At 39.7% G+C, this 23,624-nt stretch overlaps 2 protein-coding genes across 2 annotated transcripts; one reads left to right on the forward strand and one right to left on the reverse strand.

The window, feature by feature from the left end:
- The first annotated feature begins 4,118 nt into the window (after positions 1 to 4,118).
- On the forward strand, positions 4,119 to 16,908 carry git2a (G protein-coupled receptor kinase interacting ArfGAP 2a). Its single transcript, XM_037680096.1, has 22 exons — positions 4,119 to 4,170; positions 5,911 to 6,044; positions 6,146 to 6,258; positions 6,371 to 6,476; positions 6,601 to 6,687; positions 6,801 to 6,931; positions 7,046 to 7,140; positions 8,147 to 8,192; positions 8,510 to 8,515; positions 8,610 to 8,661; positions 8,738 to 8,810; positions 8,961 to 9,058; positions 9,148 to 9,259; positions 9,341 to 9,480; positions 9,558 to 9,707; positions 12,913 to 13,161; positions 13,851 to 13,934; positions 15,023 to 15,105; positions 15,208 to 15,399; positions 15,630 to 15,761; positions 16,183 to 16,246; positions 16,366 to 16,908. Exons 1-22 carry the CDS (start codon positions 4,119 to 4,121, stop codon positions 16,585 to 16,587), a joined length of 2,421 nt encoding a protein of 806 aa, XP_037536024.1. The 3' UTR covers positions 16,588 to 16,908.
- A 1,274-nt stretch (positions 16,909 to 18,182) lies between these two features.
- Positions 18,183 to 22,951, reverse strand: LOC119413085 (trichoplein, keratin filament binding). Its single transcript, XM_037680097.1, has 11 exons — positions 22,761 to 22,951; positions 20,425 to 20,635; positions 20,271 to 20,327; positions 19,912 to 19,980; positions 19,420 to 19,593; positions 19,237 to 19,349; positions 19,091 to 19,157; positions 18,828 to 19,000; positions 18,672 to 18,753; positions 18,411 to 18,596; positions 18,183 to 18,335 (listed from the first exon to the last, which is right to left on the reverse strand). Exons 1-11 carry the CDS (start codon positions 22,949 to 22,951, stop codon positions 18,183 to 18,185), a joined length of 1,476 nt encoding a protein of 491 aa, XP_037536025.1.
- Positions 22,952 to 23,624: the final 673 nt, after the last annotated feature.

Below are 23,624 nucleotides of genomic sequence, written 5' to 3' on the forward strand. Positions count from 1 at the left end.
CATTCAAATAAAGCAGCAAACGCTAATAAATTGTCTGTTACTTTAGGTGTAAAGGTTGTTGTTTTTGTTCAAAGGAAGCAGAAACAAAATTAGTAGTTTAAAAAAAGGCTTTTTTTAATGTAGAAAAAATAGTCAATTCCGGTTTGGACGAAACTATTTTGCATGTTAGCTTGGGGGAGGTTAAAAAAAACTTAGCTAAATAAACCGAAATTTAACTAGAGTATGATAACTTTTTGAAAGATGCAATTTTTTAAATAAAAATATAACTATATTCACTGTATGTATTCTCATATAGAAAATAAACATCGTGTTTGAAATTTCACGAGGTGGTATCGCCTATGCTTTTACTGAGACGAGGAAGGATGGAGCTTTACTTCCGGTCTGCTGTTCAAGCAGCGGTGATATCCGGTGGTGGCTTCTATTGAGTATTTATTTATTTGAATAATAATCTTGCCCCAATGATGCGATATAGTACACTGCTACTACTACTTATTAGTATTATTACTATTATTATTGTTATTATTATTATTATTATTTGCTGGTTGGTTTTGGACATGTCCAGAGGAGGAGCAGAGGGTATATATTGGTAGTAGAAGCATATTAGAAATGAAGAAATCCTAGCCAATTATAGACCTATATCTAATCTAACTTTCAGCTAAAAAAATTCTAGAGAAAATAGTAGGTCAGGTGTGAGCATCTGCAAAGAAATCTATTTGAAGAGTTTCCGTCATGGTTTAGAGCTCATCATAGCACAGAAACAGCACTGGTGAAAGTTACTTACGATATTCTCATGGCCTCTGACAATGGACTGGTGTCTACACTGGTCCTGTTAGACCTCAGTGCTGCATTTGATACAGATATCACAATATTCTACTAGAGAGATTTTATGATATTAGAATTACAGGAACGGCTCTAAATCGGTCTAAATCAAATCTATCTGATAGATTCCAATTTGTAAATGTAAATAATGAATCTTTATTATACACAAATGATAGTCGTGGAGTCCCTCAGGGTTCAGAGCTTGGAGCAATACATTTTTACCTTATATATGCTTCCATTAGATAACGTTATTAAACAGCATGGAATAAGTTTTCAATGTTATGCTGTTGATAAACAGCTATATGTGTCCATGAAACCCAATGAAGCCAATCAACTACTTAGACTACAAGCATGTCTTAAAGACAAAAACCTGGATGACCCTTAATTTTCTGCTTTTGAATACAGACAAGATGTTTTGGGTTTTGGACCTGAGCATCTTAGGAATCCATTTTTCAATCTTTCACCCTCCTTGGATCTGGCCTCCAGCTCTAATGTTAAAAATCTGTGTTATTTTTGATCAGGACATGTCGTTTAACCGCCACATTAAAAACGTTACTAGAACTGCCTGTCTTCAGTTGATCCAAAATGCTGCTGCCAGGGTCTTAACTGGAGTTGGTAGGAGAGATCATCCATCCATCCATTTTCTTTACCCGTTTATTCCATTTTGGGTCACGGGGGTCGCTGGTGCCCATGTCCAGCAATCACTGTGCGAGGGGCGGGGTACACCCCGGACGGGTCGCAAGTCCATCGCAGGGCCACATAGAGACAAACGAGACAAACAACCATTCACTCTCTCACTCACACCTAGGGACAATTTAGAGTAACCAATTAGCCTAACATGCATGTTTTTGGACTGTGGGAGGAAACCGGAGTACCCGGAGAAAACCCACGCATGCACGGAGAGAACATGCAAACTCCACCCAGAAAGGCCCCTGGACCGGGGTTTGAACCAAGGACCTGCTCGCTGAGAGGCAGCAGCTCTACCAGTTGCGCCACCGTGCTGCCAGGAGAGATCATATTCAATTCAATTAATTTTATTTATATAATGCCAAATCACAACAAATTTGTCTCAGGGAACTATACAGGAACATTCACACACATAGAAAAGCCAATTAGTAAAGTTCTCTTTCTAAGGAAGCCAACAGACTCGTTGAATCTTGACTTTGTCACAGTCTCCCATCCTGAGCAAGCACAATGGCAACAGTGGAAAGGAAAAACTCCCTTTTAAAAGGAAGAAATCTCCAGCAGAACCAGGCTCAGGACAAGTGGCCATCTGCTTTGACCGGCTGGGTTTGAGAGGAACAGGAAGAAGAGGCAAACAAACACAGAATGGCAGGTCCAGATATAGGTGCAGAACTGCAGGTGTACCTTAAAAACAAAAACACGTCATATATTTAACCATGCGGGAAATAAAAATAATATTTTCCTTTATGTTTTTATTCATCCGTGCAGAAGTTTTTTTTATGACCTTCAAACAATATAAACCATATACATGCATCAGGACATATTCATTATTATCTGCTGTAAATAATTTCTCACCTCATGGATCAACTTTGTGGAATAATAGAGCAATCACAGTGGGCAGAAAGTCAATATTTAGAAAAGACTGGTATGAAAAAGGCATAATTTTTGTAACAGATATCTTGGATTGTAATGGAGATCTTTTAAATTTCTCATCTTTTGTTAGAAAATATAACCTTAGCTGCTGCCATAAAGATTTTATGAAGGTATGTAAAGCAATCCCTTTAGCCTTGATTCAGTTAATTAAAAATATCATTATGTATTCAAAGGTGACCGTTTCGATGCCCACATTAAAACTAAATGACTGTAGTTTAGTTGATCTCAAATGTAATAACAAGATTATCAATGAATGCATGCGACAAACGATTTACTATGATTACAACAAAGATTCATTCAAGAAACCTCCCAATATAAATCATAAAACCATAATGACTTCTGCTCATTCGAAATTTGTCAAATGGCCTATATCTCCTAAAGTGAAAGAAAACCATCTTAAAATAATAAATAAGATCTATCCAGTAGCCATGCTTCTGCACAGAAGATTTAAATTTGAGGTGGATTTGAGTAACCTTTTGTAAATCTGAAGATGAATCCCTTGAACATTTGTTTTTTTCATGTCAATACTCACAACGTTTCTGGACTGACATTACAAACTGGATTAATCTAAAACTTAACATTCCTCCCTTTGATGCTGATGCCATTTTATTTTATATGGATAATTTAAGCTCAGCTTACTCTGATGCTATAAATATAGTCATCCTTATAGCAAAGTACCACATTCATTGTAGTAAGTGGAGGGACAATCAGCCCTCCTTCCCGTGTTTTATGAACGAATTCAAGTTGTACTATTCTTCAATAAGTTGATTAAAAAACTGGAAAACTGCTAGAACCATTTCACAACAGATATAAAAAAACTTGTTGTTTTAAGTTTCTCATATTGTTTTGCTCCTTTTTGTTTCTTATGTTTATTCTTTTCATTTAATGTTTTTTATATATGTATTACTCAATTTTCATCTTTTTTTAAACCCCCCCCCCCCCCCCCAGCTTGTAAACTGTAGTTCTGACACCCTTCACGAGTGTTTGTATATATCTTTCTCTTTTGTAGTTTTTTGTAGTTCTGTGTGTTATTAATAAAAAAATATAAAAAAAATATGACTCCTGTTGTACCGTGTCAGAGGGTGCTTAAATCAAACACACCCCTTTTTTTTTTGATGGTTACACTTTATGCCCTCAGTTTACCTTCCAGGTTGTATAATAGACGACATGCTGCGTTGTATTTACCACTTGTTTGTAAAATATACTCTAATAACTATATAATTAGACTTTTGGTAGTCATACAACAGGGTTTATCCAAGTGGCTTTATTTCTAACGTACATGCTACACCCGGAGCTTTGTTTCCCTGGCAGTCCTTACTTCGGGCACACTAACCCATGCTATTAGGTCACGGTAGCAGCTGTCTACCAGGCTGTAAACCACCATAGGAGCGCAGGCTAGTTAGCGGGACAGGTGGGTGCACAGTCAACTGACTGCGTGTCAAACGTAAGTTGTAATTCGGGCAAGCAGCTTGTGTTGCGTCCCGAGAGGTAATGTTATTGTTGGCCATGATGCAAACGCCAGACAAACTCAAAGGCTAGCAGCGTCTGTGTGAAGAAACTCGTCATGTCGATGTTTTGATTTCGTTTTATTAGCTGAATTTAGCTAACGCGGAAGGCGTCTCCACGGGCTTCTGAACGGATTTTACACATTTGATAAAGGCGTTCCCCCTCACAAGTTTAGGATGTCCAAACGTCTGCGAAACATTGAGGTCTGCGCAGACTGCAGTGCTCCAGGTAAAACGATTTAATATTATTTATCTGCTGACATATGGTGTTAAATCAGATTACAAGTGTCCCGCGCTGCTGTAAGTAGCGCGTGCTTGCACGTTACTGGAGTTTTTCCAGGGCAGGCACCGGTAAGTGTTTTAATTGTTATTGTCAGTAAACAGCGTATTTATATTAGTGGTGTTCCATCAGAAGTGGTTTTAGCATTTAATTTGACATTTAAACATTTAAGAAGTTTAATTGTAACAAAATATCTGAGGTTTTTTTAGGATTACTGCACCATTCATAACAATTAAAGTGAGGAAGATAGTGACTAAACCTAAATTCACTGCAGGATTATGAAGACAGCACTTCCATCCACTGCTTTAACAAAATATTATTTGTCCAAAACATTAATGCACATGAAAGAAAAAAATAAATAAATAAAACTCCAACTTGATAAAGCCACAATCCTAATTTGACGTGGTGTTTGTCTGCAGATTTATTCCTACAGTGTTTCCAATCTGACATGAGACAATTGATCCCTTTCACAGCGATCACATTTACAGTTCAGAACAGATTTTTACAGATGAGTGAAACTTTGTACAGTCCAATGTTTCTACTTAAGATAATATTCGCTTGATTGTTTCTGGAAAAACATTCTAATCATTTACAATAAAATAAATGATGTGGTGTTTTTCTCAGCAAGCACAGGAAGCAAAACAGGATGCTGCCACTGCAGTAGACAAATTCTTCAGCTATTGTGTCATCATAATGCATCTCCTGCTTATAAAAAATAACACGCATAGTTTATTGTTAAACTTTTTCAGATTTAAACAATCTCTTCGTTCATTATTGTTAAACATAAAGAAAGAAAAGCAGCAAAAATGCGAATCATCTGGCATCTTTTTTGCCTTTCAGATTAGTTAACACTGAGTTTACTCAGACAGGAGTCCAGAATACCCCCACCCCACATATGGTTGGTACCAGTTGTTGGTTGTCCTTATATTTAGAGATTTGAGATGCGGTATCAAATGATTAGCTCTTGTTGAGGAAAGCATTGAAGAGGCATGTCAGCAGGTCTTGGTGGAGAGTTAAGTAAAGATTCTTAAAACGGGGAGACCGGCAGACAAAGTCTCCCCTGCAGCTGTTCCTCCTACACCTCAGCTGCTTTTTAGACATTTACAGGCTTCAGTGTTCATCCTTTCACAGCGCCAGACACCCAATCTGCTAGACAGTTCACCAGCTGCACGAGGGTCTCATGAGTTTACTGTTTTAGTCTTAAGGCGTTGGTGTCAGAGTTTCATTCGCATGGAAGACGATAATAGGGACATCTTTGTGACATCTGGCTTACATAAAGTGTTGTGAATAAGTCCAGATTAAGTATCCGTATTTTTATTGTGGACACAGACATTAATGTGCATCATCTTTGTATGCACCATTTCTCTTTTAAAAAGAGGAAGCAGCTCTTGCAGAGAGAACTTCCACCTTCGCTGGTCCTCACTTCCTTTTTACAAACTTTTTTTGCAAACTGCATGGCTTCGTCTCAATCTGCTGATAAAACAGTGTTAAATCATTGACAGTTGCAATTATGTTTTATTTCCTACTTGGTTGTTTTTTTCCAACTTTATGTCCATTTAAAATAATGAGTGTATTTGAAAGAGGCTGCAAAATGAAATTACATTATTTTTCTAAGCCCAGGGGTTGCAATGTGTGAGTCCTTAAACTGTTGTTAATGTGTCTTGACTTTTGAGTTTCCTCCTGTTTCAGAGCCTCGCTGGGCCTCAGTGAACAAGGGGGTGTTGATCTGTGATGAGTGCTGCAGCGTTCATCGAAGTCTCGGCAGACACAGCTCCCAAATCCGTCACCTGACGCGAATGCCATGGCCTCCGACGCAGCTTCAGGTGAATCACCCCTCTACATTTACGTTGGCATTGCTGCACATCTGTTCTCTGAAATCAGCGTTTTTTATAGTTTTTTTTTATTTTTATTATTGTTTTTCTAGATGATTCACACATTATATAGCAATGGTGCAAATTCAATATGGGAGCACTCTCTCCTGGACCCTTCCTCTGTGATAAGTGGAAAACGTAAACCCAGTCCTCAGGACAAACTTCAGTGAGACATCATGTTTGGAAATATTTACAGCAGGACTTTGTTTGTAGATGCTTTTTTTTGATAATGGGAATTAAAAAATGTGTTTTTATTAATGTCTTGTCTGATTTTCAAGTCCAACCAAATCAGAGTTTATAAAAGCCAAATATCAAATGCTGGCATTTGTGCATCGCATGCCGTGTCGAGAAGATGACGGTTTTACAGCGAAGGATTTAAGCAAGGTGAGGAGAAGCTGCTGGTTTATTAAGATTACGCTGCAAATGAAATGTCCTTTATTTTTGTACAAAAGCACGTTCCTCTTTTTATTAATGAATTTTCAGCTCATAGCAATATTTCTGTTTCCAGCAACTTCACTCGAGCGTCCGTACGGGGAATCTTGAGACGTGTTTGAGATTACTGTCTCTGGGAGCGCAAGCAAATTTTTTTAATCCTGTAAGACTAAAGTTTAAATTTCAAGCCAAGATGTATATTTCTAGATTTTTTGCACTGTTTTGTGCAGATTTGACCTCATAGCATCTTGTCTTGTCAATCATTGCCTCTTCCAGGAAAAAGGGAACACTCCGCTGCACGTAGCTGCAAAGGAAGGACAAATCTCTCAGGTCGAGTTATTATCCGTTTATGGAGCCGATCCTGGAGCTTTAGACAGCAATGGAAAAACTCCTATTGACTATGCAAAGTAAGTTTTCTGACTTGTGAATGTAGTTCATGTGTTTTAAGTCCCTCACTAAAGATCTGAGCCCATAATTTGTTCTATTTGAGGCGTCAAAGTGTGTTGTGGTTGTGTTTTCAGAGAAGCTGGTCACCACGAGCTGGCAGATAGGCTGGTGGAGATTCAGTATGAACTCACTGATCGACTGGCGTTCTACCTGTATGGCAGAAAACCCGGTATGCAGTGAGAGGAATCTGTCAATATCTTTTATGACTTGGAGATAATTAAAAAAAACACTTTCTGTCTAAAGGAAGGTCTCAAAAACTAATTGTTTCTATGTAGAGTGATCAAACTGTGCTGGAGTCCAACAAAGTTTAGTTGGGTCATCCAGATGGTTTCTTTTTTTTCTTGTTGATGTTTTGTTGGTAGAGCTGCTGCCTCTCAGTGAGCAGGTTGCTGGTTCAAATCTCGGTCCAGGGGCCTTTCTGGGTGGAGTTTGCATGTTCTCTCTGTGCATGCGTGGGTTTTCTCCGAGTACTCCGGTTTCCTCCCATTGACCAAAAACATGCATGTTAGGCTGACTGGTAACTCTAAATTGTCCCTAGGTGTGAGTGAGAGAGTGAATGGTTGTTTCATTTGTCTCTGTGTCCCTGTGATGGACTGGAGACCTGTCCAGGGTGTCCCTCGCCTCTCGCACAGTGACTGCTGGACATGGGCACTGGTGACCCCCGCAACCCAAAAAAGGAAGAAGCGGGTAAAGATAATGGATGGATGATTCGTTCTTAATCCAAAGGACTTCATCACTCCAAGGAGGACTGATGAGGAGGAGGTTCAAAGTTCAAGAGGACTGGACTTTGTTGGATTTTTTTTACCTGGATTATTGAGCTTGAACTTTGATGTTTTGAACCACTTTGGCTATGGCTGCCTCAGAGGAGTCGACGGGGGAGAGGGCGGAACCCAGAAACCGTCTTATCACCAGCAAACTGGTTGGTCCACTATGTGAGTGTGCTGCTTGTGGGACTGAGTTTGTTGTGGCTCCTCAGATTGAAGAAGTCCTTTGGATGAAGGACGAAACGTCTCAACAAAACAAAGAAACGGTCCAGGTGACCTGACTGAACTTTCTTGGATATTTTACCGGGATTATTGAGCATGAACGTTGATGTGCTGAAGAGTGTTTTGTCCTAAGTGTTGACCATTTGTCATAAAACCACAATTTTCTTGTCTTTTTTTTTTTTTTTTCAGAACATAAAAATAACGATCACTTCATTGTTCCACAGCTGGCAGACAGGTGAGATAGTAGAATATGTCAAGTTGAAGAATATAAATCGATCTTATAGGACTGGCTTAAACTGTTGGAAGTTATTCATGGTTGTATTTTTTTCTCTCTCTCTGATGCGTCGAATAATAATGTCTCTGCAGTGTCTATTATCTGGTTTAAAAAAGTATTGGTTAATTTAAGCAAATTAAAATGTTTTGCCAAAAGATTCGGATGATTTTAACAACAAGCAGAGAATCAGAAAACTTCACTCCTGAACAGTCATTGGGCTTTTTAAATTTAAATTATGCATTTGATCTGTTTTTATTTGCTGTCTTTTGATGGATTAGAAACGTGTAAGTATAACTCGGTGAAACAGTGTGTATGTTGATGCAAAGTATAAAATGGGGGATTGTATAATAACGAGTTTTTTTTTTTTTTCATTTGCAGCAGTTCAGATCTAAATGAACTTGCAAAAGCAGCAAAGAGGAAACTACAGTCTGTAAGTAATATTAGAGATTTATTTGAATATCTCGTATTTTAATAAAATAAAATGTGACTTTGTTATGTTCATGCAGCTCAATAATCATTTATTTGAGGAGCTGGCCATGGATGTGTACGATGAAGTGGACAGACGAGAGACTGATGCAGGTAAACAAAAGGCGTTAGAAGTAGTTTTTGTTTATCTAAATAATTCTCCTTCAGCGGGGTGACCTCATTGTGCATAAACCTACAATTAAGACGCAGTGAAAGGTTTGAATTACACCGTAGATTCACGTTTAAATCGTTGTGTCATTGCAGTGTGGCTGGCCACACAGAATCACAGCAAGCTGGTGACGGAGACGACGGTGATTCCTTTCCTTCCTGTGAATCCAGAGTATTCCTCAACAAGAAACCAGGCAAGTCAGCTGTGCAGAAGTCTCCTCGAGCCCTGTTCCCACATTCTCATTATTTGCAACTGCTGTGTAATGCCACGTGTCCTATTTAGGGACGACAGAAGCTTGCAAGATTTAATGCACACGAGTTCGTAACGCTAGTGATCGACATACTAAGTGATGCTAAATGCAGACAGCATGGGAGTTCAGCTGTCAGTCCTAAAGGTTGGTGTCTCCATGTTACATTATTCCTTAATCTTATTAACATTGAGAGTCCAGACATTTCACATTTTATTTTTTATCTAGATAACGTTGAACTCATACTGAATAGCACAGCTGTCAGACACTGTAGTGATAGCCAAGATACTGACCCCGACTATGACAAAGTGGCGTCCGATGACGATACAGATCAAGAGCTTCCATCAAGCAAAGAAGAAAGAACTAAGGTATTTAGCTACTAAAACTGTCAGACTTTTTTTTTTTTTATGGTGGTATTTTTGTTTCTAACTAATATCCTCGACAGAGCCTGAGCTCTGACCTTTCTGACGGCCCCATCACCATGCAAGAGTACGTGGAGGTGAAGGCGGCGCTCTCTGCCTCTGAAGCCAGGATCCAGGAGCTCATGAAAACCCAAAACGATCTGAACGATCAGCTGAGGCTCATGCGGATAAAGGTATCCACTGTGCTCCACCAATAAGTTCACTAACACCGGGGGGGGGGGGGCAACTCTCCGATTTAACCAGCATGAATGGAAACCATAGATTTTAGCAGGTTCTTCTTTTGTGCTTGTTACTGGATTTAAATGGGTATCATTTTATTATTTTTTAATATAAATTAAATTCCATTTAATGTTACTAACAAGCATGTTCTAAAAGCAGCATGGCATATCTGACATCAGGTTTAACTCTTCACGAGACGACGACTGAAATTCTTCTATCGTGCTTCATGTACTGTATTTTTAAAAGTTGCATACAGTGTTTTTACAGCGTATTTTCAGCTGCTTTCCTTGTTGTATTTATTATTCGATGCCTTATTTTAAAGAGTAACATTTATCAAATGTTTATCCTCAAACTAATTTAGAAATATGTTTCACTGAATTGTTTCAATTTGTTTTGGATGTACTTGAAAATTTCTGTGGTCCTTTTCTCAAGACTTTGTACAGTAGTTCACGGTGTGCACATTTAAAGCTGTGGTGGAGAAAACCTGCAGGATTCAGAACAAGCTACTTGAAAATTTTAAATAAATGTACGCACGTACAGTATTGGCACAGTGTTTAGCTGTAACAGAAATCAGAAGCTTTATCAAACATGGAGTTTAGCACTGAAGCCCCCTTGTCGCCAACAAAAATCTGTTGTCTCTTTGAATGCAATTTATTGCACTTTCTTAGAGTTTTATTATTCTTGAATGTCTGTTTTCCCCACAGTTCTCAAGTCTGTCTTTACTGTAACTGCATCTTTACCAACAGTTTCTTGCTTTCTTATCACTTGCTTTGCATGTTCAGACAAATGAAAATGCTTCGGTAAAATCACATGGAGTGTAAACCAGACCGTGATTGTGTGAATTAGTTTTTTTTTATACTACAGCTAGTAACTGTAGCTGTTCCAACAATAGTGAAGCTCATTTCTCAGTTTTTTTTAATTATGAAGCCGATTATTCTTACAGAAATAAAATATAGGTACAGGTGCTGGTCATAAAATTAGAATATCATGAAAAAGTTTATTTATTTCAGTAATTCCATTCAAAAAGTGAAACTTGTATATTATATTCATTACACACATACTGATATATTTCAAATGTTTATTTCTTTTAATGTTGATGATTATAACTGGCAGGCAGCATGGTGGCGCAACTGGTAGAGCTGCTGCCTCTCAGCAAGCAGGTCCTTGGTTCAAACCCCGGTCCAGGGGCCTTTCTGGGTGGAGTTTGCATGTTCTCTCTGTGCATGCGTGGGTTTTCTCCGGGTACTCCGGTTTCCTCCCACAGTCCAAAAACATGCATGTTAGGCTGATTGGTAACTCTAAATTGTCCCTAGGTGTGAGTGAGAGAGTGAATGGTTGTTTGTCTCGTTTGTCTCTATGTGTCCCTGTGATGGACTTGCGATCCGTCCAGGGTGTACCCCGCCCCTCGCACAGTGATTGCTGGACATGGGCACCAGCGACCCCCGTGACCCAAAATGGAATAAGCGGGTAAAGAAAATGGATGGATGGATAGATTATAACTGGCCACTAATGAAAACCCCAAATTCAGGATCTCAGAAAATTAGAATATTGTGAAAAGGTTCAATATTGAAGACACCTGGTGCCACAGTCTAATCAGCTAATTAACTGGTCTCTTAGTCTAGTTCTGTAGGCTACACAAACATGGGGAAGACTGCTGACTTGACATTTGTCCAAAAGACGACCATTGGCACCTTGCACAAGGAGGGCAAGACACAAAAGGTAATTGCTAAAGAGGCTAGCTGTTCACAGAGCTCTGTGTCCAAGCACACTAGAGAGGCGAAGGGAAGGAAACGATGTGGTAGAAAAAAGTGTACAAGCAATAGAGATAACTGCACCCTGGAGAGGATTGTGAAACAAAACCCATTCCAAAATGTGGGGGAGATTCACAAAGAGTGGACTGCAGCTGGAGTCAGTGCTTCAAGAACCACCACGCACAGACGTATGCAAGACAAAAGTTTCAGCTGTCGCATTCCTTGTGTCAAGCCACTCTTGAACAAGAGGGTTGGTTAAATAAAGGTTAGTAATAATAATTCAAAAATAATAAGAAGAATAATAAGAGACATTGTCAGAAGCATCTCGCCTGGGACTGCTGCTGAGTGGTCCAAAGTTATGTTCTCATATGAAAGTAAATTTTGCATTTACTTTGGAAATCAAGGTCCCAGAATCTGGAGGACAAGAAGAGAGGCACAGAATCCATGTTGCTTGAGGTCCAGTGTCAAGTTTCTACAGTCAGTGATGTTTTTTTTTTTTTTGGGGGGGGGGGGGGGGCATGTCATCTGCTGGTGTTGGTCCACTGTGTTTTCTGAGGTCCATGGTCAACACAGCTGTCTACCAGGAAGTTTTGGAGCACTTCATGCTTCCTGCTGCTGACCAGCTTTTATGGAGATGCAGAATTTCATTTCCCAGCAGGACTTGGCACCTGCACAAAGTGCCAAAGTTACCAGTATCTAGTTTAAGGACCATGGTATCCCTGTTCTTAATTAGCCAGCAAACTCACCTGACCATAACCCCATAGAAAATCTATGGTGTACCGTGAAGAGGAAGATGAGATACACCAGACCTAACAATTCAGAAGAGCTGAAGGCCACTATCAGAGCAACCTGGTCTCTCATAACACCTGAGCAGTGTCACAGACTGATCGACTTCATGCCACGCCGCATTGCTGCAGTAATCCAGGTGAAAGGAGCAACAACTAAGTATTGATGCTGTACATGCTCATACTTTTCATGTTCATACTTTTCAGTTGGCCAACATTTATAAAAATCTTTTTTTTTAATTGGTCTTAAGTAATATTCTAATTTTCTGAGATACTAAATTTGGAGTTTTCATTAGTTGTCAGTTATAATCATCAACATTAAAAGAAATAAACATTTGAAATATATCTGTATGTAACAAGTTTCACTTTTTGAATGGAGTTACTGAAATAAATCAACTTTTTCATGATATTCTAATTTTATGACCCAGCACCTGTATATTCTATTCATTGAATAAGCTTCAGATTTTGTAGTAACACAATAGAAACAGGTGAATTTGTTCATGCATAATTAAAATATTTATAAAATGATGCATTAAAAGTAGAGACTTCTAGAAATCATGGCGGGGAACAAAGCTTGCTTTGCTGAGAGCTCCTCTTAGTGTCTTGCTGACCGTCTCTTCCAGCTGCAATCTCTGCAAAGTGAGAACATCTGTCTCAGGCGGCAGGTCACACCCAATATGTATCAGACCCCCAGTGGTCCAGACTACCCTGACCCCTCCAGCCCCTCAGCCCTGAAACGCCGGCAGTCTGCGCGGGCCAGTCGGCCCATGTCCATGTATGAGACCGGCTCAGGCCTGAAGCCCTATCTCCCCAAAGGGGAAACTCCTTACCCCGAGGAGAGTCTCCCCACCCTGCAACCCTTCACACCTCATGTAAGTAAGACCTGTTTCCTGTTCTCCTTCGCAGCTTCCTCTGTCCCGCCCTGTCTCCACATCTTTTCCTTAATTCATTACCTTGCCTGCAAATGTTTTCCTCTTCCTTTTTTTGTTCTGTTCAGTTTTTCTTTCCCTTTAATTTTTCTGGGTCATTTTGGGTCACACCAAAAATCAGTTTATTAAAAATCTCCATTCTGTCCCTTTTTTTTCTTCTTCTTTTTTTTGCAAGACGTGTGGAACCAGAAAGATCCTGTTGTGATGAAATTTTGTACCGTTTTATGTTGATGAATCATTAAAACTTCCATACTAATCTGTTGTGTTTTGTTTGCATTCTCTGTTTAGAAAAATTACACCATTAAATGTGATTATTAATTCATGAGCCTGTTAAATAGTTCTGACTAACCTTTCAGTGGAATATCTGTCAACCTTTTCATTGATATTTGCTGCTCAGGAAATGCATTCAACAGTTTTATGTCTCTACCTGAATGAATAGTATTGATTCGACATGAGGTCACTCTTCATTAAGAGCAGCTCTATTTATGCTACATTGTTTTCATGGTCATTGCACATTAACTGTTTCATCATCATTACCAATAAACTCAGTCTAAGTGGGTCTTTAGAGGACATGTTTCCGTTCAGCTGTCATAAAACTGTATTTTAAAATGTGATGTGAACCCTGTCTTTAGACAGAAAGGGGTACTTTTGTGACCTCTTCATCCCTTCCATCATTTCCATCCACCCTGTCTTGGTCGAAGGATGACAGTTTTCAGGTTAAGTACACACACATCCAGTCAGCATCTTGTAGGACACAGCAAATCTGTTGGATTTGCTGTGTCCTGTTCTGTTGCTGCTCCTCTCTGCTCCGCTGCATGAACCAACCCTCCACTGGCTGCTTTCATCTGCATCATCCTCACTGCACTGCTGAACAAATGGGTCAGTGTAGTTTTTGTCAATGCACAACCTCTGACTGCAGAGCGTTGTGCTAAAGCTGCGGCCAATTGGACACGAGCAGAAAATGTCAACCGATTTTGCCTACAAAATCTTGATGGTGCTTTGATTATTATATTTTAATCTGAACAAATTTAGGTGTATAGAAGAAGCACAAATTGTGGTTTGCTCCTCATCAGCTGCTAACCTTATAGAAGTCAGGTTATTCCTTTTCTTTGGCTAACAACCGTTTGCAAAAATGCTTCTGCTTCAACAAAGACTAAACACTGCGGGGATCCAGATGGGGATTTCCTGTTTGAAAAGACTGATCGGTCATCTACAAGCTTACCTGGGCTGAGTTCAGACTCCACTGTTTGCAAGATGCAGATTCATGGATGTGGAGACCAGGAGTGTGTGGTCACAATAGACCTTGTTGGTTTTTATCTATGTATTTCCAAATGAAGCCTTGAGTCTGTTATTGTGGAACAAATGAACTCTTCTGGAAGAAGAGGAGGAACCATCTCAGTCATTTCTGTTTAAACTTATCTGAACTGAACCACCTGGGTTTAACCTGTTATACAAGATTCCTTGACAAAGTACCGTATGTAATTGTAACAAAGTCGGCTGAATGAAACTAGGAACTGGTAATGGTCAGGAACTGGTAATGGTCAGGTTAACGTCCAGTTACATGCTTATCTGATGTGAGCACATCATTTGAACTTGGTATTTTCCTTTTGAAAAGTTCTCCCTGTATTCCTGAAACGTGCAGCCTGGCCTCACAGCTTTAATTGACTTGTCTTATTCAGACAGCTGAGCTTTTACTTGTCTATCTTTAACCTGATCAACAAACAAAAACTTACGTTTAAACCATATTAAAGTAGTTTGAGTGTTTACATGTTGTTGGCTGTTTTGTTGCCTTTCCTGCCTTCAGACCTCAAAGTTGGAAAAGCAAAGCAGCATGCCAGAAAGTGATTACGACAACACGTTTCATGACTCGGAGACAGATGACCTGGGGTAAGAAGTTCAAGTTAAACTCCTTTATAACAGACTGCAGTAAATTAAAATAGGTTAAAACTTGGGTAAGGCGATCATCTCTTCTGATTTTTCTTTTCGCAGTTTCTGCAGGAGAGGGAGGCTGAAGAGCGGCAGCTGGCTGGGAGAGGGCAACTCAATCCCTGAGCTGGATGATGTGGAGATGGAGTCAGACCCGACACTTCCCAGCACCGAGGACGTCATCCGAAAAACCGAGCAGATCACCAAGAATATTCAGGAGCTCCTGAGAGCTGCTCAGGACAACAAACATGACAGGTCAGACCCTGATCTGAAAAAAAACATTTCATCATCTGTGGATCACATTTTTTTAGCCTTCACTTCCTTTCTTCAGTTTCAAATACGAGTTCATCATTTCATTGTTTTGTTTTTATTTTAAACATTGTCCATTTCCACTTTTATTCCTGCCCAATTCCCTCCTCTTCATTCTACATCCACCCGTGTTCTGCTGTCACCTTGTCTCCTCCATCCTTCGCTCCTGCGAGCAGACCATGTGAGCGTGAAGGTGTGCGACGGCTCAGGCACAGCCTGGGATGTTTCAGCACTCTGGTGCCCTGGGCTGAGAAGGCCCCCTCTCCCCTTCATCCGCTCAGCCTCCGATCCCCTGACCCCACCTCCTGGTACTCTGGCTTCTGTCCCTGCCTCCCAGGCACAGTTTTATTTTCCTCTCCCTCACATGGTTTCTTCCTCTGGTGTGCCTCACCTGCTAACAAACTCTCTTTCTGCTGAATGTGCTGCTGTGTTTTGAATGGCGTTTTAAGATTTTTGGTAATTTAATTTAATTTTGCTCTGACGAGAGGTAAGTTACAGTGTGGAACAATTATTTGAGGATTACTGAGCATGAACTTTGATGTTTTGAAGTTACTTAATTGGTTTTATTTGTTCAGGTTGTTTCTTTTGCTGGTTAACTGACATGGTTTTTGAAGTTTAGGACGATGATGCATGATTGCAGTAGCTTCAGATTCATATTTATTTACGATTATGATTTTTAAAATATTTTTATTAAAGTTGATCTCATGTGGAAACCTTCTCCCCTCGTAGCTTCATACCCTGCTCAGAAAGAATACATGCGGCTGTAACAGAAATGGCTGCCCTCTTTCCAAAGGTTTGAAGCACTCTTCTATTTAACTGTTCAGCTTTATGTGTTAGTTTCTGAAATGTTACACGCAGCTCTTAGAAAGCTGAACGTCTAATTTCTTCCAAAATGTAAATATTTGTCTGCAGAAGCCTCGCTCGGAGACGGTCAGAAACTCTCTGCGCTTGTTGACCTTCAGTGCATCTCGTCTCCAGAACGAGTGCGGAAAGGCCGTTCCTTCGGAGGGCGGCAGCGGCAGCTCGGGACCGGACATGCAGCTGGTCACCCAGCAGGTCATCCAATGTGCTTATGACATTGCCAAGGCTGCCAAGCAGCTTGTTACCATCACAACAAAGGAGAACACCAACTAAAGAGCACTTAAAGGGCTGCAAAGCCATCTGCATCTCAGTGTTGTATTTTATTGTCTTTAAATATATTTGGAGTATATGCATGGATTTTTTTTTATATTGTCAATATTATGGATAATAATATTGTAGATGATGTTTACAATGTTTAAAAGGCAGGAATATCAAGAGGGGAAATCAAAAATGCAACTTAGATCTATTACTCTATTGTAGCACAATTTATGAGAATTCAATATATCCAGTTAGGTTGTTTATAAATTATAACAAAGTATAAGAAAATAACCTTAGTGGGTCTGTAGTGGTCATTAAGAAAATAAATTATGCACATCATACAGTATAGTGAAGCACAGTTATCAGTCTCAAACTACATGTGGATACCAAGAAAAACTGATGACTTATTGCTGATTTCTTCACTTTAACAACTGCACAGGCATCACCACGAAGTTTAATATACAGGTAAACAATAAAACCATGTAGTTCTAATAAATGTTCAAGTTAATGCTCATGCACGCGTTGTAGCTCTGCAATATTAATGTTTCATTAAAAAAGCTGTTTATGGTTTGTTTCCTGTCCCAAGTACAGTGTACTCCTGTTTGCAGAACACAAGGTATACATGTTCAGGGGCCAGCTGCTGTTTTCTCGCCAGCATCAGGATATTGTGTGTTTGTTCTGTTACTGTGCAACTCATGGGAACATTTTAAAGGTTTCCTGTGTCACTACTTCAAATGCCATTTTTATTTTTAGGCCAAGCAATTCTTCTCGTTTTTGTATGCGATGCAACTGTTTAAACTGCACTTGAAGAAAAACGTATTTTAAATTAACTTTATTTATAAATAAATATAATTTTGTTTGTATTTTTTTTTTATTTTATGTCCATGCAGAAGCATAACACAAATTTGATTGCAAATGTTTTATTTAAGAATGTCTACAAAATCAGCATAGAAAATTCTAGTTTTTAAAGAAATCTAAAAGTGCTGTTCAATGCAAATAAAAAAAAACCACCACCTGGCCTTCATAAACTTCACGAATGTTTCATCATTTACAAAAGGCATTAAAATACAGATGTACTTTTTGGTCTTAAATGGTAAACATCTCTTAAGTTCATGGCTTGGGTTGAAAGGATTCATCTCCATGCTGACCATGAAAACATTTCTTATAACTTAAAGAGAACAAGAGAAATTCTAATTTCTTGGTTTCAACATGCTGTTCAAACTGCACACAATATTTGGTTAGCTTCTCAAGTAATGTGGGTAAACAATGAAAGAATGCTCTCTAGAAGACCTCAATAAAATGATGTTGATTTGATAAGTGCTCAGTTTATTGTGAATATTGTCCCCATCTGTCCCAGTAAGACGGGGTGTCTATGTTCCACCCTCACAGTTAGCTGGATAACATAAGGACAGAAACAATAAACTGTCTTTTAAAGCCAATTCTCTTCAGAAAGCGTACTTCACACTTCAGTTGGAGTTCGGTCTTGCAAGATGCTTATGTCCATGCTGATCGAGGTCTGCTGTGAATCTGAAAATGTAAAAAAATAAAATAAAATTTGAAGATTTTTAAATGTTAAAGAGAATTCTGGAACGTTAAAGATGAACATGCAGCTATTTCACCTTTTCTTGGTACCCCTTTTCAACAAGTTTCTGCATCTCAAGTCTCAGATCCTCCTCTTGGATCCGAACAGCTTCCTTGTCCTCCTTTTCCTCCTCCTCTTTCCTGCACTGCTCCTCCCGTTGTTCTTGGTGTTTCTGCTCCACCTGCATTAAACAAATTATTTTAGAGCATGTTTTTTTAAGCAGAAACAAAAAAAAATACATGTTATTACCGCTCACCTGAGCCTTTATTTCTTGCATCCTTGTTGTTTTCCGGCCCTCCTCTTGCTCCTTCTCCAGGCATCTGAGCTCCCTCTCCTGCTCCAGCTCCTGGATCAGCTCCTCCCGTCTCTTCAGCGATTCTTCTTGAGCCTCGCGATTCTTTTGCATTTTTAGCTCTAGCTGCTGCTGTCTCCCCACAAGCACCTTATCAAGGAAAACATCTTTTTATTTAACAATTCGTTTTTAAAAACCAATCTCAATCATTCAAAACAGTTTCACCTCGTGCATGAGTCGCTCTCTGGCTTTCTTCTCCTTGTCCCACTGAGTCTCTCGTTGCTCCCACACACGCTGAGCTTCTTCTCTGTACATTCAGGTGAAACTGGTCAAAGTGCTGCAAGAATCTTTGTGTTTCTTTTACTGAACCCTGATGCTGACCTGTGTAGGATGTCAAACTCAGCCTCCCTCTCCCGCTCCAACTCGAGCTGCTCTTCAATCACTCGTTTCATCCAGGCGGCATCAGCGACGGCTCTTTCTCTTCGTGCCGTCTCCAGCTTTCTGCCCTCCTCCTCTCCTTCTAGCAGTGCTGCTAGAATCCTACAATCAGCCTCCTGATGTTCACAAGTGAATAAAGCAAACAGACTAAAGAAACATGGAGAACACATTTAGAGTAATACACTGCAGATGGAATGGATCGGTACCAGTTCCTCCTGGACTTGCTGAGCTCTCCTCTTCAGCTGAGCTCGATACTGACGAATCAAAAAATGCCTGGTGCAACAAAAAGCCAGTGAACTCAGCACTTAAACTGACCCCCCCCCCCCCAAAATGCACAAAAAACTTCTTATACCCTATTTCTGCTTTCTTTTGCCTTTCCTCCATTTTCCTCCTTTCATCCTCCATCTTCTCCAGATTCCACTGCTGAACTAACAGGGCCTCTTGTTCCTTTTTTAATCGAGTAGCCTAAGTGGAAGAATACAGCAATAAAAACAAAATATTTGGGGGAAAGCTTTTTTTTTGAGGTTCCAAATACCTCCACCTCCCTCAGCTTCAGTTCTTCCATCTGTTTCCGAAGCTCTTCTGCCCTCTTCCGCTCCGCCTCTCTCTTTCGCTCCTCTGCTTGCTTCATCCTCTCCAGAGCCTCTTTTCGAGTCCTCTCGTACTCGTTTTCAAAGCGTCTCTTCTCCTCCTGTTCGGTCACTTCTTTCTGCATGTTGGATGAGATGGGTCACTTACATCGAGTGTCAAACTTTCTTAATTATGCACCGTGTCGAAGGGATTAACCTGAGCAGATTCCAGACATGATACTGTGCTCACAGAATGCATGAGCACTCTTTGATTAAAAATGAATGTGCTACATCAATAATGGGTGACGTAAAAGGATAATGACAAATTTAAGGGCTGATTGTTCTTATGTTGCCTCACAGACTGGATGGGAGGACAGTTTCCTGAAACTCTAGTTTGATTAACACCAGAAAAAAACATAATTTGAGACATTTTGTCTTAGTTGGGATGATCTTCCTACCTGTTTCTTCTCAGATATCTGCTCTTGCCACCGGCTGACAACATGATCTTTATGCAGTGCTGACTCAACCTGCAGATGGAGTAAAAGCACGAGTTGTGACAAGAGGTGCTGATGAACCTGACCCCTCGAGGAAAGTAAATGCTGGACTCAAGTTCACAGAAAGTCATGGAATGCGTGCCTCACAAGTGCTTTAAGTTTCCAGCACAGATGGAAATCCTAACTAAAAGTGTCTGTTTTATACACTTGTTGACACAAGATGGTTAACTGAAACCTGAAGCCATTCTTCATGTCATCACCAGTCTGACTGAGGTCATTTTAGTCACTTTTGCATCTGTGCTTTACTGTAAACACACACCTACCTGTCGTAATTCTGGGTTGTTTCTCTTCCAGTGCTCCTTCAGAAGCGCTTGTGCAACCTAAAGGCAAACCACAGGAATTATGAGATTAAATTATTTTATGGCTGAGCATCATGATCATTATTAATAAAAAGTGCTGCTTATTCGGCACAGCTACCTTTTTCTTTCTTTCTTCTCTGGCCAAACGAAGCTCTTCAGTTTTCTGCACCAGCTGACTCGTCAGTGCAGTCCTGTCAGGGACTAGTTCCTGGAGCTCTGCCTCCAGCTGGTCTCGCTCCTCTTGAAGCATGGCCCTGAGCTGATTTCTGCGCTGCTCCAGGTTGGCTTTCTGTTCCTCCTTCAGTCTCTGGCTATGATAGGCTGACATGCTGAAAAATAAAATAAAATAAATAAATAATAAAACACATATGTTTTAATAGCATTTTTTCCATCATTATCCATCACAGCTTCATTTTATGCAGAAATAAATTTGCACACACGCAACTTCATATTTCTAACCCTAAGACATTGTATAGGTTTCCATTCATTTCTGTAGCCTAGCCCTGACTCTTACCAAACACCTAACTAGAAATGTTGTTCCACCATATTAGGACTGGGCTTTATAAGGACTACTGCTCATGACAAGGTAGCTCATTGTATCCAAAAAGGTCCTAAAAGGAAACAAACTTTAGACAAACACGACGCAGAGGTTAGAGAGGTGGGCTTGTGATCCGAAGATCGCCGGTTCACGCCCCGGCCCCGACAACATCAACTACCAGAATGTATTTTTTTGCAGAATTACACTAACATTCTACACAAAACTTAAAGCTGCTCTGAAAGGTTGGGAGAGTTTTCTAAAACGCAACAAATACATCATTCTGTACTTGTATTTCTTTGTACCTTGATCTACCAAAAATGATTTTTTTTTTTTAATCTACAAAATAAATTATTAGGTTCAGTCACTTTAAAAGCCTTAAAGATTAAACACAGTTTGAGAAACTGTTGTGCTTTTAAATTATTCAGCTGTCACACTGTTAACAAGCTACAGCAAGAAATCACAGCAAAACTTGAGTGTGCTGAGCTCAACTTTTGACCTGTAAAGCAGTATGTGACTAGTCAGCAGATCTGAGTAGCTGTAGTTACTGACTTGTGTTTGTGTTAAAAAAACGTCTACAATTAGGAAAAAAAAAAAAACCATTTGTGAGAATATATCTTTCAGAAGTGCAACTTTACTTGCAAACATTCAAATTTTCTCAGTGGCCTCACATCAATTGATATAAGGTCTCATTTTCACAGCAGGAATTGTAGTAACAATAAGAGTTTTCTTTTGTTATTTTTGGGCTTGAACATGAGGCTTTGTGTGCCTGTAGTGTAAAGTCTGAGCAGATGTAACTGCTGCAATGTGCTTTTAGGAGAGAACAAAATATTCAAAGTAATTTCCCACTGAGCAAGGAGACGTTTAAATGACGTCTTTTATAAGTAGTTTTTGCACGTCTAATTTGGGTCCCTCCCAGGTGCAGACTGTTACGACAGACGACGTCTTTTTCCGACGTCCAATAGACGGTCAATCTAGACGTATTTTCTACATCAAAATTTAACTTATTTTATTCACTTGAGATAATAATATAATTACTAAGTGCTTCGTGTTGTCTTCATTGTATGTTCCCAAGCAGTGTTTAACACATTCACCCTGAGATGGATGTTGGAATGACTGGGGTTTGAGCCCAGGACCTTCGGGTTCAAAGTCGGCTGCTCTGCCGCTGCACATCTCTGTGCGGTAAACAAAGATCAAGAAATAGTATATTTGATCATCTATTGTGCAACAGGAAACCACGCACTACAGAAACTAGGTTTACAATTAACTCATCACTCCTTAAATGTCACTAGAAACAGATGGACTAAGTTTTACAAGTAAATCACTCCTTAAATTTTTTCCTTTATCCTCTTTACTGGATTAACAGAAACAGCTTCGAGAGAAAATAGCAACAGTTGGTTTATGAACGAAGCCGTGCAAATTTATTATGATTGTAAATTTTATGGTTATAAAAATTATGATTCACTAAGGCACACCTGCACCTGTCTTGGATGTCTATACGACCTCCAAGTCCGACGTTCAAACATTCGACTTTATATCGACGTACAAGTGAGGTCATGGTTAGACGTCCAGAGTGGACCTTGTTTGCACGTCGTGGAGACGTCCAGAATTGGTCTAGACCGACGGACTCAATATAAACGTGATCTGCACATCCATTCGACGTCTAATGTTTAGTGGGTTATTTTTTACAAATATCTGAATGATTTGAAATTGTTTTACTAGGAGCAAAAGTGTGTGTCGTGATTGTTGATGTGTAATTTGCAGAGCTGAACTGGTGCACTTATAATAAAACATATCAAAAACTTGCAATGGTTGTGTTGTCTTTGTCAAAGAGAGGATTTGAAAATGTGTCTCATATGACCTCGGTGTCTGTGTGCATCTCTAGTAACAGATTCGTTCTGTCCCATTAACATATTTACCTCTGTTGGAAGGACCTCCGGGAGCTCCATGCCTCCTGTCTGTTGCTGCGGATGCTCTGCTCCTTGAAGTACCGAGCATGACGCTCCCACTGCTGGCGCCATCGAGCTTCCTGCTCCCGCTGCCGGGCCAGCTGCTCTGCCAGCGCCCGGGACCGACTGGGCAGATGGACCGAGAGAGTCGGCAGAGCCATCAGGCTGAACAAACAGAACAAACAGCTACCTGTAGAGGAGCTGGTTCATAATTACACAAAACCTCAAGTATTTCTGCAAATTAAACACAACAAGAAAACAAAAATGGCATTTTAGCCTCACCACTGCTAGACTCATTAATGAGTACGTTCATTGATCACCCCAAACACATTTAGTTATCAGCAGATTATCTGTTTTTATAGCCTTTTTAAGAAATAGACGTGTTGCATTTCTGCACACACAAAAACGTACCTTGAGCTTTAAAACGTCTCCACCTTTATTTCAGAAACCGCTCGCAGGTTTCCTTAGTTACCAAAACACTTCCTTGTTGTGCTACGAGATGCAGTAAAGGCCAAAAAGATTTCTAACAAGAAAACGCGAAACATTTTTCGGGCCACGAAAAGTCCAAGTAACCAGTACAGATGGATGTAGCGTTTTACAGGATTTTCAGGACAATGTAGCTTAATAAAGAAGCCCCTTCTATTATTATTATAGTTTATTATTTATTTATTTATTATTTTAGTTGTTGTTCTAACAAAACTTAACAAATTAGGACATTTTATTTATATTCACTTATATCTAGTTTTTTTCAACACAGAGAAATTGGTGGACAGACAGACAGACATGCAGATAGATAGATAGATAGATAGATAGATAGATAGATAGATAGATAGA

Source organism: Nematolebias whitei, chromosome 8 (genome assembly GCF_014905685.2).
Source record: "Nematolebias whitei isolate Nwh7 chromosome 8, NemWhi1, whole genome shotgun sequence".
Classification (NCBI taxonomy): domain Eukaryota; kingdom Metazoa; phylum Chordata; class Actinopteri; order Cyprinodontiformes; family Rivulidae; genus Nematolebias; species Nematolebias whitei.